This window comes from Trichosporon asahii (genome assembly GCF_000293215.1).
Source record: "Trichosporon asahii var. asahii CBS 2479 unplaced genomic scaffold scaffold00075, whole genome shotgun sequence".
NCBI classification, from domain to species: Eukaryota; Fungi; Basidiomycota; class Tremellomycetes; order Trichosporonales; family Trichosporonaceae; genus Trichosporon; species Trichosporon asahii.
Window position 1 is genome coordinate 1,622,420 of NW_014040850.1, and position 17,168 is coordinate 1,639,587.

Sequence of the window (17,168 nt, forward strand, 5' to 3'; positions counted from 1 at the left end):
CAGCTGCCCGTAATGTCTTGTCCCGGCCCACAGCATGTTCCGATGCTCAATTCCAGCTCCTCTGACAGCGTCCCAGCCCTGTTCTCAGTCGTGCTGCAACGCGCGCGCTGCTTGTGTGTTCTGTGCGTGCTTCGGGTTTGTTCTGAATACAGTGTGCAGATGCGAATGAGCATGTCATCAGAGCGACGATTTTAATGGAAAGCGTCACCGTCCACTCCTCCCCTAAGTACACCAAACAAGGACTCCAAGAATACACTTAGGCGTTAGCCTTGCGCTCCTTGGCGTAAGCCTTGCGAGCGAGATCCCTGCGCTGCTTCTTGGCGATCATGATCTGGAAGCGGTCGAAGTCGGTGGTGGCCTGAATGTCAGCTACCATTGTGCGGAAACTCAGCTGTGCGTGTAGGATCGATTCCGTGTGCTCGATCCTACCCCACATCTCTTACTCACCTTGCGAGCCTCACGGGCAGCGAGCTTCTTGGCCCAGGCGGACGAAGCCCACTTGTCCTCAACACCAGACTTCTCGAAAGCCTTCTTGACGGCACCGGAGCCGGCGGCGCGGGGAAGCTTGGCGAGGGTGTAGGGGGTGAGGATGAGGTGGCGGTAGGGGAACTGCTGGCGGGGAACGCCAGTAGCGGGGCCGTCAATGAGGGCGCGGTTGTGGTCGATGATCTCGGCGATGACGGCGAGCTTGCCGGCCGAGGGACCGTCGTTGACGAGGACGACACGGCCGACCTCGACAAAGCGCTTGAAAGTGGAAGGCTGCTGCTGCGACTGCATTGTTAGCTCACGGCAAACTGTGGCGGAGAGCTTGTTCGAGCAGGACACGGCTCGTTCACGATCACTCGGTCGATGTGTTGGTAGGTCGAAAGATGGTAGGTACTTCGGTTGCACTTGTTGACACGAATCCGGACGAAGCGTTTGGACGATAGTTCCAGCTTCTCGGCAATCACGACAAACACAGCACGCTATTCTCGTCTGCAGCGTCTTGCTCATCACTTCAAAACTGCCCGTCGCGAACGCTTCCTCCCGACTACCCAGTCGACATCTTCCCCAAAGCTTCAACTTTCCAGCCTTTCCAACCGTTCCTTCTCGATCGTCGTCTTTTTCGTCGTCGTCGGTTCGCGCGGGTGTCGATGTCGTTCGTGATCGTGTCGGGGCCGTGTCCTGCTCGTCGGTCGTACTCACCATGTCGTCCACTACCTCTGATAGCTTGATGGTTGGTTTCGATCTTGGCCACCTAACAGCGCTTCCACTGGCAGCCGAGTCCCTTCAAGGTCGGTTTACGTAAGCTTTGCAGAGCCCAAGTCGGAGTTACACGAACAATATTTTCTTATGTCCGACAGTTTCGCTTCAACCTGCATTTGATTCCGTCGAAGGCCAGCTCGACCCCCAGCCTTAGGACGCGTGGGACGTCATTGTCTATCTGATAACGAGGACCAACCACACTGCACCATGCATAGCAGACCGCTAAGCTTCGCCTTTCCGCTTTCGTACTCGCGCGGACCGACGGCGATCGTCGACTAAGGCGATCGACGGGGCTGCCCTCGCACTCATTACGGCTTACGTTGAGCAGCATGTCGCAACTGCTGTATCTTCTTCAGAGGCAGATAATGAGGTTACAATTAGGCATCCCCTTGGCCAGATGCCCAAATGCATGCACACGTTCGGCTGTCTATGCTGTTATGCATCTCCACGCGGTCGACTGACAGTCTCGGACTTGCTCCAAGAGATCGGCGTCAGCGGCGCCGCTGTCAGGCTCTGCTCCCTGCGATCTCGCAGACAGAGGTCGTCATGGACCACACCCTGCATGGACGTCATGCTTGACGGAGCAGGTGGAAACGCTGTTGACGGTCGTGAGAACTCCGTGCTTACACACCAACATCCCTGCATGAAGTCACGCGCGGCTCGATCAGGGTTGCAATGTGGCTCCAACCGATGCTGAGCAAGCAAATGTCGATGAGCTCGGATGCTTTTCTGCGGTGGGGGTGATCGAAGCCCCAAGAACGTGGTACGCGCCAGGTGGCCAGGTGGGCAGCTCCATGGAACGTTGTCACCGGTTCCAAAGATCAGCGATCAGTCAGCGCACTGCTCGTGCACATGTACGCTAGAAGCTTGGGTGCACTGGGTTGCGTACCCCGTTATTGTGTTGCCACCATCACAATGGACTTTTCTGCCAACCGCTGGTACCGCTGCGCGTCTTATCATGTCCCATGAAGCTGCAGAAGTTACACGTGACCGTTCTCGTTCCCCAGGCCATGAAGTTACGTAAAAGTCATGCATTCTCTTATCTCTTGTGTCTGTCAGGATCGGCGCATTTCGCTATTCTGGACGCAAATTTGGTGCGAGCAATGGGGGGCCAGGAGGGGCCAAAGGAGGGGGAAGACCGTTTAACCGGGTCACGTGATGCGGTGATTGGATGAGCGATTGCGTGCTCAGAAAGACAAATAACGCCAATGGGTGACCCTGAGTATGGTGAGTCGACGGAGGCCAATCTGGAGCTGAGTAAGGTTGTCTCTAGCGTCTGCGGTCGCTTCCATACTTCCCCGAAGAGCCCGAGTCACCAACCAGAGGCGCAGGCTGGTCGACAGGCGGCCACCGGCGCGACCGGCCGGGAAATTAACCTGCGGCCATGCAGGCTCTGCTCCCATGCACTGACTCACTGACTGGAGCGCTCCAAGCAGCCACCGCCCAGCCAGCCAGCCAGCCAGCCATGCATGCCCGCGGGCCATCCAAGCTAAGCGAACCACCGCGAAAACGCAGAGGAAGGAGCAGCCTTACTACTGGCTATTCACCTGCACTGCGCACCACCGCATCCATCCATCCGCCCACGCCCGCTTCGTCTCCTCCTGTCCGCCTACCGCCGCCGCGCCATACCGTTCCACCGAACACATCGTTATATCGTTACTTCTCTCTTTGTCTCTCACCCCCTACCCCCCGACCGTCACCTCACGACCCCAACTCTACTTAGCGCATCCTCGCAGAGCACTCCCGCCCTACGCCGCGCTCCAAAAACACCCGGGTTATATATATCGTTCTTGCACTCTCCTTGATATCTAGCCTTTGCCCCAAAAACCCCATCCAGCAACTAGCACCCAACTAGTCTTTGCGTCGATTACTTCAGCCAACCTTCGACCGACAACCCGACAAACCTCGATCCCGACTTGGCTCCCCTCACTCTCTTCATCGCCACTTGTCCCTTCGTCTATCACTTGTCGTCACCATGTACTCCGACCTTCCTCCCCATCTCCAGACGCTGAACGCGATCCCCTCCAGCTCTTCGCCGCCCTCGACGGCCCTCAACGCTGAGCAGGAGGAGGCCTTCTGGTCCTTCCTTAACACGGACGAGCTCTTCGCCAACATCGGTGTCGCCCCTCAGGCTTTCGAGGCCAAGCTTGCCAGCGAGCAGGCTCAGCAGCAGCAGCAGCAGATCAAGGAGTCGCCCGCCGCGTCTACCCCCGCCACCACCACTGCCGCCAAGGAGTCTCCTGCTTCCACCGACAAGCCGACGACGCTTGAGTCCTTCCTCGCCAACTTTGCCGACGAGCCCCCCATCCTCCCGAACAACTACCTGCTCAACCTCACGAACCAGTACAACGCTGCCGCGTCCACTTCGACGAGTACGCCCGCCGCTGAGTCCGTTGCCCCCGAGACCCCCGCCACTCCTTCCCTTCGCGTCGGACAAACCGGCGAGCGCATCACCGGTGCCAAGCGTCTGAAGCAGATGGGTGCCCCGCCCGCCGAGATCGAGGAGGACAAGCGCCGCCGGAATACGGAGGCGTCTGCCCGTTTCCGCGCCAAGAAGAAGGAGCGTGAGCAGGCTCTGGAGCGCCGCGCGAAGGAGCTCGAGGCGCAGGTCGCCAACCTGACGTCGGAGAAGGCATCGCTCGAGAAGGAGAACTCTCTGCTCAAGTTCATTCTCGTCAACGGAGGACAAGGACAGAACAACAACAGCACGCCGCTCAAGACGCCCGAGGCGCTCCAGGCCGCGCTCGCCTCTCTCGGCAAGCGCAAGACGCGCGATGAGTAAGATCTAGACTCTCGCTCCCGTCTCCCGCCTGCGTTGCGTTTCCGGACAGTCTCTCTCTTTGGTATACATCGTGTAATTTAGTTGTTCAACTCAAGTGTAGTAATGTATTATGGTGGTCCAACCCACCTTAAACCCCCTGGCGTTCACGCCCTCCGCCCGTTTACGATAGCGGTGATGATAGACATATGATAAACGATAAAGCATCCTTGAGCGCGCGTAAGCGCAGCGAGCAGGCAGTGAGCAGGCAGCGAGCAGTCGCCACTGACGAGGCTATGACGCTGGCCTCAATGTCGGGACGGCATGCTGCGCCGATCGGCGTCGCGTAGCAAGGCAACGCGGTGGTGCCCTTGGTGGTGCTCTCCTTCTCGTCGGCATAGGGCTGAGCAAGGTTTACACGACCGACCCGATGGGGCCAAGAGTCTCGTAAGCACGTCCTTATCCAGCCCATCCGGGGCGCAGGACGGTAGATGAGAAAAGGGGGGAGGTGGCAAAACTGCCGAAAGCAGTCAAAGAGTCAGCAGACTCGCAGACGCGATGATCTACCGTAAGGGTGCAAAGTGGCATGTGCCCGTTCCTTTGGAAGTAGAGTTGGCTGGGTGGCCTGGTCTTCCCGCTCAGACTCAGAGGTGGTGTGGGAGACGGGTGCGTTGATGGCTGTTGGAATTCGGGCCAGGATTGCACCGACGGGCTGGCTGCTGGCCATCTGTCTAGCCTACATGATGATGGGGATGCGTACGTACATCGTCATAACGGTCCGGCCTTGCTCCAACGAATGCTTCGATCCGGACAAGCCGTCCTCAGCAGGCTGGCGTGAGGGAATACGAAGGACAGTGATAGCACTCGTGCACAATAGAACCTTTCGAACGCTGGAACAAGAGCGAGACCGGCCGAGTACAGCAGGAACGAGCAAGAAAGGCAGGAACGCGGATTAAGCTTTACAGCTTTACTGCTCCACCGATCGCATCCAGCCCGACCAACCCGACCGGCACAGCTGCAGGCAGTGGTTGACATAATACTGCTTCCCACGGGATCGTTATCAGCAGCGTAGTAGGCAACAGGCTGCCCTTGCCCGTTTGCCCGTCTGCCCAGCTGCTGGTTTCCCGTCGACCTGCCTCCTCACGTCCAGGGCTCGGGCGCGTGATCAAGCGACAGATCTCGAAGGAACGAAAGGGTACGAGAAGGACATGACGAAGCGCGCAGCACGGCTCAGCAGCGAGACGAGCGAGAACGCCAAGGCAACCGAACAACAGTTCGTTAAGCTTAAGCCGTTCTCCATCCATGCCGACGTTTCGAGGTGCGAGACCAGGACTAACCCGTGTCATCACTGATTACTGGGTCCACCTGTCTCTAACCTGCGCCCGGCCTTCGTTCGAGCATTCACTGTCCCCTGCGACAGACGTGACAGACGGCATGGAAACAATTCACTTGTGTTCTGGCACAGTTGCCCGTGCGCAGCGGCTTACGCTCTCTGACGCTGGATTACGAGTGACTTACGACACGAAACATCTCACGAGGCGGCGGCTCGGTTGCGAAACGGCTGAGACCGCTGAGACCGGTTGGACGTCACTCAGGCTGGTCTGACGGGAGAGCACAGCTGGTAGCCACCCAGGACTATGGACCCCAGTCTCAGCCATCGTCAAATGTCCCGAGCACATCGAGGGCCATGCCGGCTGCGCCTTGCCCGCTGTGCCCGCTGTCACGATGACGGCGCCGGGAGTCGCACCGCCCAGCCATGAACTAGCGGGAGAAAAGCGCCGAGAAGGGGTGCACGACGCTCAATGTTGCTCTTTGCAGCAAGCATGACGGGGCGACAAATGCCTCAGCCATCTGAGCCCGGAGGAACGCTGCTGTGCTTCCTTGACAACATGACGGTTGGCTCCAATCAACCCGGACCCGGACCAGCTTACGCCCCAGGACGGTCCGCAGCCACGCCTGGCGCTCCAGGATACGCGACAACCCACCGGCATCCAGCGGCTGCACGCATGCCTACCGCCTGCCCCGTTTGAGGTTCGGCTCGGAGAGGCCACGAGTACCTCACATCCCTCCGAGTCCGAGAGGCACGAGTAAAGAAGCTAGCGGGCATTCTTGACGGGCAGTCTGCGTCATGAAACGGGTCAGCTGGCCTGCCTAGCCTCGCTGAATCCTCCGAGCCGAACAACGAGCCAAGGATTGTCCCAATCGCGGCGTGCAGCGCGAGGGAACCGCAGCGTCATCGCCTCCTTTACTTCGGCTTGTCATCGACTTGACTTCCCAGGCTTAGAACACATGCCTTCTTGACACTGCCGTTCTCGTAAGAATGCTTTGTGGAGGTGCCCGCGGCTCACGATGTTCCTGTGACCTAACTTCTTGCCAAACGCGGCTCGATCACCTTCGCGGACTGATCGATGACATCGTCTCGGAATTTTCGATAGGCTGCAACAACAGAGTTCAAAAGCTTAACGCTCGTTGCTCACTGCTACGCTTCGGAGCGATCTCCCACGTACGACGCGTGTACGTACCTCTGTAGCCCGGACGGGCTCAGCAACCTCCGCCTATGTCTTCTTTCGGAACGATTGCTGGACCTGTTTTGAAATAGACCGCTTGGCAAAACATGGGACGTTGGCCAGCTTGAAACACGATTGGAGATATCTTATCTACTCCTTTTCCTTCTTTCGGTAGCTGAGTTTGGACTCTTCTCAAGCTCGCTGGGCCGAGCTTGTGGGGGTAGTCACACTTTATCACCAATGTCGCTTTCTGTTTATCACACACGATCCCCTCTCGAGATCGATTTGCCAAAGAAGCTGTCTTGTGACAATGGCCGAAGTCGTTGGGGCCTTTTCACTCCATTGGGAACGACGACGTTGCCAGGACGCAGTTATGCTCTTAACGCGGGATGATGCTTTTTCCCACCCCGTTCTGGCCTTCGTCGCCGAGCAGATCTAGATGATTCACAGAACCAAGAGCTCACAAAGCATGGGTCACCGTCAAAATCGGCTGCGTTTCCTTGGGGAGGCGGTCGCGACGGATGGTCGCACCGGCCTGATCGATAGATGGTTGATGATCTTCTGGTTAGGCTGCCCTCGAGAAGACTAGCTCACATGGGGAGAATCAGAGAAGACTTACCAAGAAGAGTTGATGATCGTTCGACAGAGGTGACGAGGCGCTGAGGCAAAGCTGCACAACGGGCCTGAAGTCAGGCTGATGCAAGCTTCCTGCGCACGAAGAGGTTGAATGTCTACCGGGAAGCGTATCAGGAGGCCGCGTTCTTGGCTTGTTAGCGATTGACGGAGTTGAGGTTCCTTTCCGCGATGTTAACAACAACACTCCGTTTAACTCGTCCTGACTGGAACAGTCGTAGCGCTACTGACACAGCATGATATCCGATGCTGCTGGAGAGCCATACCTCAACCAAGAACAAGCAGCTCGGACACGCGAGAAGGATCGACCATACTGGCGTGGACAAAAGCGCAGCTCACCGCACGAGCTTCTAAATAACAGAATTGCGCGCGCAGCATGGATAATCAGGATGAAGAACGCAGGATGGAAGTTTGGGTCGCTCAAACAGGACGCTTGTGAGATCTTGCCTTAGCGAAGGCGGCCGAAGCCTGCTAACAAGATGCTGTATATCTGCGCGTGGTCAGAGTCTGTCTCCAAAGCCGGCCAAGTGCACGATGCTCACGCATGATAGTCTATGATCCACTGACGTTAGCTGAAGTTTCAGGCAACCCCCAAGCTGTGTCCTAACATGTTGCTAGATGCTACACGCTGTAAAGATAGGCAGCGGCCGTCCATCCCATCCGCGGACGCATTACTCACAACCTGCAGTGGGGTAATGCGCCACCCAAGGGGAATAGGATTTGGGTGTACGAACCTTCCTCGCCTTGTGGGGTGTTGGGCTACTTTACTTCTTCTTGAGCTTGTTTTCAAGACTGCTCAAGTCAGCGATGGTCCAAGATTCGGCGACCCCAAGTTTGCCTATACTCACGCCATGAAAGCTGCCATTGATGGGTCCACGGCCGGCTCGTTCTTCTCCGTTTCCTTCTGCTCGAGCTCGTCCATGACAGCCGGCCACTTGTCCCTTGGAATGCCCTTACTCTCGAGTCGCTTCTTTGCCTCGTCCATAGCGTTCTGATATTCCTCCGAGTCCTCGGCATATATCGTCAGGACGCAATGCACGCAGCCGGACATGCAGCAGTCTACTCATTAGTTGGCCTCAGAGACACAGGGCATCGTCGGTGCTGTGGTCGTGCGACTCCGGGTAGGCTCCACCGCCGATCGTGTGACGGTGGAGGAAGGCACACTCCGATGCTGACTCACCTTCATCTCCTGGCGGGATCGGTTTCGGAGGAATCTTGACCCCCTCGACCTCGGCAGCCTTATCGCGTGGTCCAGTGATAGCGGGAGGGGCGAAGGTTGGTTCAATCTGCTTGAGTAAGGACGAGGAAGGTCCGTCGGGCTGCTTCAAGGGCGGGCGGCGGTACTTCGCCCAGATGTCCTTGGAGCAACATGGCGAGGTGTGCAGACGGCGAGCTCGTATCGGTATCGGGGGAGATGCGTAGAGGAAGGAATGAAGTCGAGCGCCCAATGCTCGAAGAGGGGAATGGCGGATCATCGTGGCATAATATATGGTTGCGGGTGTGATGAGGTGTGGTGGTGCAAGGAGGGAAGACGCAATCTCGGACAAGGATATAACGAACGGCTGATCAACACATCAAACGCAATCGGCACCCAGGAGAAATCTCGGCGTCTGAACTTTGACCGAGCCATTTTGATCCGGGTGAACCTCGGCTGAATCCAACGCCGCCGCCATGGCCCGCAGGCAATCTACGCGTCATCGACCACTCAACCCCGCGATTTTCCTTAACGTCCCACTTGTTCCACTGGCCTCCTCCTGTTGTTTCCGACTCTCCATCGACATACACTCCTTTGGCTTTCCATCACAATCGCCACCATAACGACCAGTACGACATTGCGACGAACGAGAGCGGACCGATGATGCCCCCGCCGCGCTACTTCTCCGTCCGGGAGGAGTTCAAGCCCCATCGGCATCCGGGGTATACACCTGCGCAGATCGAGGAAATCCAGGATAGCCTCGTGGCGCGGGGCCTGCCGCTCGACATCGCTCAGCGGTGCATGGACTATGGCGAGGTGTGGCTTGCGTGTGAACGCACAAACTCGCGGCGAGTGTGCGTGCGCTCGTCTGGCGCTGAGCCGCGCGGCCTGCGCGGACTAGCATGGGGCACGGGACAGGAGGATGAGATGGACGCCGAATACATGCGGTTCCGCGAGGAGGAGACGGCAGCCCTGGCGCGGCGGAGACGAGAAGCACGGGAGCGCGCAAAGAATGGCGAGCCGGAACCAGGAGCACGGGTTGAACTGCAGGTCGACGACAACGACGATGGTCCCGTCATACACCTGCAGCCCGGTACGACGACAACGGTCACGATGAACGGAGATGGCGCGCAGCAGTTCGAGTCGGTCGTGTCCGAGCGCAGCTTCGAATCCGAATGGGGCTTGCTCGACTCCCCAGGCAATGTGTGGTACCTCGTCTCCAGCCCCGTCGGGTGCTCGACCATTCCGCCACCACCGGCGAAGGAACATGCGACGCCGCTCGCCGAGTCACCCGTGCTTGCCCCGCTGGCGTCTTCGCTCGCGCTCGGGGGCCTGACCTCTGTCCTCTTTTCGCGCATCGGCGCCGCGAGCACCATTATCGCCGGTGGCGTGACGGCTGCCGCCGCGTACGCTTTCTCCAGCATCGCCCGCACAGAGCGCAAGCGGATGCACGAACACGAGCTTCGCACCAATCGGGAGTACTGGACGCAGCACGCCGTCATCTCGGCGAACGAGGAGGCTGAGGAGCACGCCAAGTGGATGCTGGACAAGCGGCGCGGGGAGCGCTCTCGCAATGGCAGCGACGAGACGCTAGGCTGGGAGCCGACCGAGGAGAAGAAGGCGAACCAGACCTGGGTGCGCCGGATAGAGATCACGACGTTCAGTAAGGACCAGGGCTGGGTCGACGACGAGAGCCTCTACGGCCAGTATGAGGGTAGCTTCTCGTTCTTCGAGGTCTCGCTGCTGAGGAACGGGCGCGAGGTCCCAGGCAGTCGATTCGAGATCCAGCGGAATGTCTGCGGTGAGTTTGAGATGGATCTGCTGAGCGCCCTGGGCTCTAGATGTGCGGACACTACGTGCGCTGCATATGCAGGGTGCGGGGCGCACCACCGCCTCGTGTGCACGGCCAGCACGGCCGCTCGGCTTTAGTGGCTCCGGGGCATGCGAGAAACACCAGATGGACTCGACTCCAAGACTTGTGGAGTTCCAGTGAACATGACAACTGACATCCAGCCGGGCAGGTGCACCTGCAACATGATATCATCCTAGATTTAGACCACCCACTCACGCGGATGGCACAGAAGGGCGACCGCGTCGTGCTCTGGGCCAGAGCCATGTATCCTGTAAGTCAATCTGGCTTGCCGCATTGACTTGCGGCATGCGGCGTAGCTAGTGGAGCCTCAGCTGATCAACAGGGCTGGACGAACAACGTCCGTCGCGCGAGCGTCACGATTTACTCTGCTCCGTTCCCACCTCAATAGATAGACGCAACCAATCACTTCATTTTCTATAATACATGCTAGAAGTGCGTGGGCACGCATGGGCACAGAAGCCGCCGGAGCCACAGATCTTGCGTGTTGTTAATTCGGGCGATGACGGCCATGTGACCACGTCAGCGGGCACATGACATTGATACGGGAGGAGTCAGACGACTGTGTTGCGGATTCACGCATTCGCGGATCAAGGAAACTGCAAGATGATACCAGAATGCAATGCCGCGGAGCCGAGGGAACCGAGGCGCAACATCTGAGTCAGTACGATTCGGGCAACAAGCATGGCCATGGCGAGAACTCTGCAGTGACTTCAGTGGCTCCATAATGGTTCTCACACCTGTAACATCCTCTCGTTGTCGGTCACGGATGATCGGCGCGGCGTTAGGCCTATGCAGTGCGCAGCGCAGTGAAGCTAACCAACGTTCGCGGAGCCTAGCTACGGAGCCTATAGGGCTTCCAGGAAGCTCCGGAACGGTCGAACTCTGACCCACCCAGGACGGTGAGAACCGCCCAGGACCCGGGGGAGGTCTCCCTTGAACTCACGATAACTGGCTCGTTGGCTGTGCGGTCGGGGGCGATCCTGTCCGGGGCCTCCAGGGTACCCCGCCAGGGCCGTGGACCTGACGAGAGGCAGATGATGCGCAGGGCTGCCCAGTGATGGACCGCTCCCGTCACACCCAGGCTGATCACCACAGCCTCTCCTCCCCGTTGCATGGAACGTGTCCTCTTGCTGGCATAAGCGACAGGAGTCGAGAAGGTGGGAGAGTGAACACCACGCCACATTATTCTCCGGGGAGGTGGGGTGTAATCAGCGCCACCTTACTGGGCAGCCGGGGAAGCCCACCAAAGGAAGCTTGGGCAGCTGTTGTTGACCAGTCACGAGGCCAGATTGCGGTACGGCCCAGCTCGCCCAGGGAGTGTGCAGACAGCCAAGACCGCCTTTGTTATCTATAAGGGGCCGGAAGAGGAGAAGGGACGACGAGGCTTCCTCTCGTCATCTGCGTAGGTCAGGCTCTCACATCCGGTCATGTTACCCAACTGCACGCGCCGTTCCTGGAGCCTCCGAGTTCCTTGAGCGGGGATCTAGGCAACACCATGAGCTCTCTAACTCCGGTCGGTCTTCTGCCTTGGGACTGCCTCGTGCATTCGTGCATCCGCAGCTCTCTCCAGTCTCAGGCTTTCGACGAGTAACTCGGCTCTCGAATGCTTGCAGTTCTCTTACCCCACTTGGCGCCAAGACATTACCCTGCCCCTGCGCCTTTACCTGAGCACACTCTCTAGTGACCCGAGGCCCCGCATCGCCCAGCAGCCCAGCGCCCATTGCCACTGCTACCACGCCGCACGACGCACACCGCATCCCGCACCCAAGACCCACCCGGCGCACAACGCACGCACATCGACAGACACAGTCCTGTTCTATCCTCGTCCACCCATACACCTCGGCTCATCTCTTTCCTCATCTCACCATCACTCTTATCTCCATCTGATTATCGAAATCAAAACACCACCCCTTTGACGTCGCCCTCGCCTACAGCGAACACTGGCGACACACCTGCAAACCCACCAAATCGCTCACCTGTCCTCATTTCACCATCATGGAGCGAATGAGCCAGGTATCAACGGCTCCGATCGTACAGCCGCAACAGTCGGTCATGCCCCAAGTGAGTTTAAACGCACTCGGGGAAACTGACGGCCAGACATATCTCAAAGTCCTCATCATCTCGGGCGAGTCACACGTCTTCTCCTTCGACCCCGACATGACTGTAGGCCGGGCAAAGGAGCTCATCTGGAATATGTGGCCGAGTGGTGAGTACTTTACTCTCTGGATTCCTTCGGCAGGTGGTTCTGCGCTTCTCGAAGCGTGACGTGGGATGGGGAAGACTCCAGCACCAGCAACACCCGGCCGGCTATGGCGAGCGCAACGCAGTCTATGTTCCCACACATTGCCCGACGAGCGGACCAGCACCAGCCGTCGTGCGAGCAGAGCGCTCCGGGACCTCCCAACCTCGCGACCATGCGACATGGGACCTGGCCAGCCAACTGGTCAGGTGCTGTGGGGGGCAGGGGAAGGGGCCCAGGGGACCAGCGACGAGTGCCGTGCACCAGAACGCCAAAGTTTCGCTCGTGCAATGGAGCTAGCGCCAGCGTACTGCGTGAATTCCTCTGCTGTGCCCGGGCGTGCGAGCGTGACGGAAAGGCGCGATGTGCAGTGCACGATTCAATGCACGTACCACGCCTCGTGCGGCGTGCACGTCTTCTGCACGACTGCATGACGTAGGGAGGCTGCGCAGGGTCAGATCTCTGGTCTCACGTTCATCGCGGAGACATCGCTCCGCTTTGATTCTATGTCTGCTCGCCCCGTCGACCACTGCTATACCGAAGGAAGCTGGATCTCGTCTGCCAACCCAGCTGACCGTCCCAGAATGGAGCGAGCCTGCGCAGCCGCCCGCACCGTCATACATGCGAGTGATCCACTCCGGGCGCGTTCTCGGCGATGAGGCGACCCTGGCTTCCTCGAATCTGCCGGTCGACAACGCTTCGAACCCGACAATCGTGCACCTCTCGATCCGCTCGTTCAGCATCAAGCAGGACCGCGAGGGCACGAAGGAGAAGGCTGTGAAGAAGACGGACGTCGACCGACGGGAAGAGGCAGAGGAGCGCGTTCCCAAGTGCTCGTGCACGATCATGTAACGATCCTGCGTGCGCTTCGCTCCATACCATCGGTCGGCAAACCAATGTTCGCCTGCTCCCACCATCCTCACCCGTCTCATCGGCCCGTATCGTCCTAGCGTCGGCATGAGGCCCCACCAGCACCGTTTCCAACGAATGGCGCAGATCTCTGCCTCCATCATCCAGCTCCAATCTCCATCGGCATTCCGACATCGGAATGCGACTCCAACGTTCCACAAGCTCACGACATTCCCTCCTCCACCTCCCCACATCCAGCTCCAATCTTACATCGAATCTTGCGAAGGTCGACGAAGCATCGGCCCGAAACGAACTCCTGTCCGCCCATCGCCTCCCATCTCATGACCCCGTCGTCGGTCGTTGACAGCGAACGTACGGCTCCCCGGGCATCGGCATCGGCTGTGCTTGGCGACGCCGGTGCGGACCGCCGGATCGCTCGCAGGCAGCATGAGGCGCCGGGGAGTGGCGCGACGGGATCCCACTGGACCGAGACAGACGGTCTCACCCCCCGGCTCTTCGGACGAATATTCACCTCGCGTAGGCATACCCGGCAGCTCCCCTCAGACAGCTCAGAAGACGTACAGTGGTAAAGTGATAGCTCAATTGTGTTCCTCCTCTCTCTCTCGATCTCTTGGTTGTATGTATTTGACATCATTATGAGTGTTTACATTGCGGGTAATGGTACAGACTGCGCTTTGCAGAGGTGCAGGTGCAGGGAATGCTAGTGGTACAAAAGATGGCGAGCGCTCATGCGAGTGTTCGATAGGGGGGAGTGTCCGAAAATGTTCAGATCGGAAATGCGATAAGATCGGTGTTCTAGCGGTCGTTCTAGAGACCTCAGGCCCTCGGTCCCTCTCGGGCTTGTCTCGGGGCCCTCTCAGTGCCGTCTCGGAGCCCTCTCGGAGCCGGAGCGCAGGGATCACGAGTTCGGAGCCGGGTTCAACAGCGCAGCAAGCGGCAGCGCCTTGTGCGGGTGGACATTGACCTTCTCGTCTACGGGCTCGTGCTCGCGCTTGACGTCCTCCTCCGGCCTCGAGACACGCACAGCAGGCAGGTCCTCGGGATGCACCGGCGTCGCCGTGCCGGTGGTGACCTCGAGCCGCTCCTTGATCTCGATCCTGACGTCCTGGATCGCGTGGTCCTCCCCTCCAGCGCCAGGGGTGCTCGCGCCCGAGTCAAAGTCGGGCTTGATCTCCTCGTGCAAATGGCTGAGGGAGCCGCGGCGAGATCGTTTCGGCGGCCGCTCGTCGCTCTCCTGCGACGTCTCGCGCGAGGCCATGCTGCGCGTCTCGACCGGCGTGCCGCGTCTGCTAGACCGACGGCTCGGCGCTCGCGAGCCGGCGGTCTTGCTTCCTGCCCGGCTTCCGGCGCGACTTCCGGCTCGGCTGCCGGCCTTGGAACCACCGCGAGACTTGCCCTTGCCCTTCTTCTTCTTCGGACTCTGCAGGGAGACGGGCACGATGTCGTCGAGCGGGTTCGTGCCGATCATCAGGCGCTGCTCCTCGGACATGGGCGGGTCCGCCGCTGAGCGGAACACGTGGATATGCTTGTTCGCCTCGCGCGAGCCGTCCTCCCAGACGCCGTCTGAGGGGGCGACCTTGATCGGCTTTCCGTTTGAGGGCGACGGCCATCCCAGTCGGTCGGAGAGGTACGTCACAATACTGTCGGCGTCGCCGAGGAGGGAGATGTCGGGGTTCACGTGCGTGACGGGGGTGAGGTTGATGAAGATCTGCGGCACACTGTGCGGAATATGGCTGAGGACCTCGGACACAGGTGCGACCTTGAGCGACGTGCCGATGATGACGAGCAGGTCGACCTTCTCCCTGTCCTCGTACAGCGATTCGTCGAAAGCGTCCTCGAGGGCCTGTCCGAAGAACGTGATGTCCGGCTTGATGATGCCCGGCTCGCCGGACCACTCGGGGATCGAGTCGTCGCTGTCGCTGTCCTTGCCCTTGCGCTTCTGGATTTTGGACTTGTACGCGCGGATAGCCTCAATTTCCAGTGCGCGCTCGGCGCGGCAAGGCTCGCACCAGGGAATCTCCTGGCGCATGATGTGACCCTCAATGGCGTCGCCGGGCTGGCGGCGCTTACACCGGAGACAGGAGGCTGTCGAGAAGGAACCGTGGCAGTTCAGCACGTTCTTGACGCCGGCGAGCTGCTCGAGCGTATCAATGTTCTGCGTGTAGTTGCGCAGCAGGCACCCGCGATCCTCGACGCTCTTGATCCAGAGGTGGCATGGCGAGGGCGTGAAATTTGATGGGTAGATCTGCTTGGCGAACGAGTAGAACACCTCGGGGTGCTCGCGGAAGTAGGAGATGTCGAACATTTGCTGCGGGTCGTCGAGGTCATACTTGCCCTCGGACTGGAGCGTAGCATACAAGCCCGTGGCGGAACGGAAGTCGGGAATGCCGCATGATGTGGAGATACCGGCGCCAGAGAGGATCATGATGTTCTTTGACGACTTGAGAAGCTCAAGAGCGTCCTCGACGGAGTTGTACTGCGTCAATTTTGAACGTTGCCGGAGGATACGACCCAGCGCCACCTTCGTGAACGGCAGCAGGTTCAGGTCCGGGGTTCCCGGTGCGCGGAGGTGTTTCGGCTGATGGGCGTCAGGTATGCACAGGTAGTGGCGGGGTAGGTGTCAGAGGATGTGGTGAACTCACGGGCACAGCCCCGATCGCAAGCATGAGCTTGCGCAACGAGCGCCGGCTGCCATCATCGAGCGGCTCGAGGTACTGCCTCAGGAAATTTACGAGGCCGATCTCCTTGAGCTGCGCGACGAATTCCAGCGTCTCCTCCTCGGTGTACCCAGCGTCGGCTGTCATCATTAGCTTTCACTGCTGTATTGGTGTAGTCGTGTAGGTGGAGTGTGTGTGAAAGGGAGTAAGCAGTGAAAGGTGGTGACGACGAGGGGAGGAAGGCGGATGGTGGGTGTGGTGGTGGTGGTGTGCGGGGAAGGCGGACGGTGGTGTGTGGAGTGGAGTAATGAATCACGAGCAGTGATGGGATTGGGAATGTCACTGGTCAAGACGAGATAAGGATAAGAGCAAGGCTATACGCTCTACGTAAGATTTGCGCAGAGGGAGGGAGGTAGCTACAGCACTCGTCGATTGAGAGAAGATCTGGACGACAGCAGACAACGGCCAGGTAAGGGGCAAGCCACACGGACTGGAATCATGGCAGCGTCGGCCCTCGCATGTCGCCACGAGCAAGAGCTAGGCCAGACGCAGGGCGGGGCCGTGGACTGCCCATTGTCTGCCATGCGCCATGAGCAGTGGGCCGCGGACCGCGAGAGCGCGAGCTACGCGAGGAGGGGCCACGACAGTACAGGGATAATGACATAGGCCGGAGGTTCAGGTCCCCTCCTCCTTCCCTCGACACGGGGGCAGAGTTGGATCTGATTCTATGTTCTAACTCACCCTCTGTCACGAGCTGATCGTATTCATCCGGGTGCATGCTCTCCTCGTCGGTGATGAAATCATCGCTGTCCACCTGGTATGTGTCGCTCGGGCCGAGGGGCGGCGAGGACGGCATCCGGGGCATGAGGTGTGCGCCTTGCGGCTGCGTGTGATCGATGTCGGACATGGGGGGGCTCGATGGTCAATGGAGAAGAAGCGCACACCGTCACCGCGGCGCGAACAATGTAACGGACAATTACACTGGCTGATGGTCGCACTAGCGCTCACCCATCAGCGCATCAACCCCGCGGCGCCCGCGTCTTTAACGGCTCGAACCGGTCAGTTACGGACAATTCTTAGGGTTCCTATCCAAACTCAATTAGCAGATTTTGTAATCCTCCCTTAAAGATCTCTAGACCTGGCGCTTTCATTTCTACCGAGTAGCGTAAGTAGCGTAAGCCCATGTGATAA

At 59.1% G+C, this 17,168-nt stretch overlaps 5 protein-coding genes across 5 annotated transcripts; 2 read left to right on the plus strand and 3 right to left on the minus strand.

Annotated features, from left to right (window-relative positions):
• Positions 1–256: 256 nt before the first annotated feature.
• Positions 257–777, minus strand: A1Q1_06130 (ribosomal protein; the record flags this gene model as incomplete). The annotated part of the gene is made up of 2 exons (XM_014321339.1): positions 257–391; positions 448–777. 2 exons carry the CDS (start codon positions 775–777, stop codon positions 257–259), a joined length of 465 nt encoding a protein of 154 aa, XP_014176814.1.
• A 2,443-nt stretch (positions 778–3,220) lies between these two features.
• Positions 3,221–4,027, plus strand: A1Q1_06131 (regulatory protein cys-3; the record flags this gene model as incomplete). Its single annotated transcript, XM_014321340.1, has 1 exon — positions 3,221–4,027. The coding sequence occupies one exon, from the start codon at positions 3,221–3,223 to the stop codon at positions 4,025–4,027; it is 807 nt and encodes a 268-aa protein (XP_014176815.1).
• A 3,880-nt stretch (positions 4,028–7,907) lies between these two features.
• Positions 7,908–8,618, minus strand: A1Q1_06132 (uncharacterized protein; the record flags this gene model as incomplete). The annotated part of the gene is made up of 3 exons (XM_014321341.1): positions 7,908–7,935; positions 7,992–8,202; positions 8,324–8,618. 3 exons carry the CDS (start codon positions 8,616–8,618, stop codon positions 7,908–7,910), a joined length of 534 nt encoding a protein of 177 aa, XP_014176816.1.
• A 380-nt stretch (positions 8,619–8,998) lies between these two features.
• Positions 8,999–10,599, plus strand: A1Q1_06133 (uncharacterized protein; the record flags this gene model as incomplete). Its single annotated transcript, XM_014321342.1, has 3 exons — positions 8,999–10,139; positions 10,352–10,461; positions 10,534–10,599. 3 exons carry the CDS (start codon positions 8,999–9,001, stop codon positions 10,597–10,599), a joined length of 1,317 nt encoding a protein of 438 aa, XP_014176817.1.
• Positions 10,600–14,218: 3,619 nt separating this feature from the next.
• Positions 14,219–16,884, minus strand: A1Q1_06134 (histone deacetylase; the record flags this gene model as incomplete). Its single annotated transcript, XM_014321343.1, has 3 exons — positions 14,219–15,898; positions 15,963–16,117; positions 16,719–16,884. The coding sequence occupies 3 exons, from the start codon at positions 16,882–16,884 to the stop codon at positions 14,219–14,221; spliced, it is 2,001 nt and encodes a 666-aa protein (XP_014176818.1).
• Between the last annotated feature and the right edge of the window lie 284 nt (positions 16,885–17,168).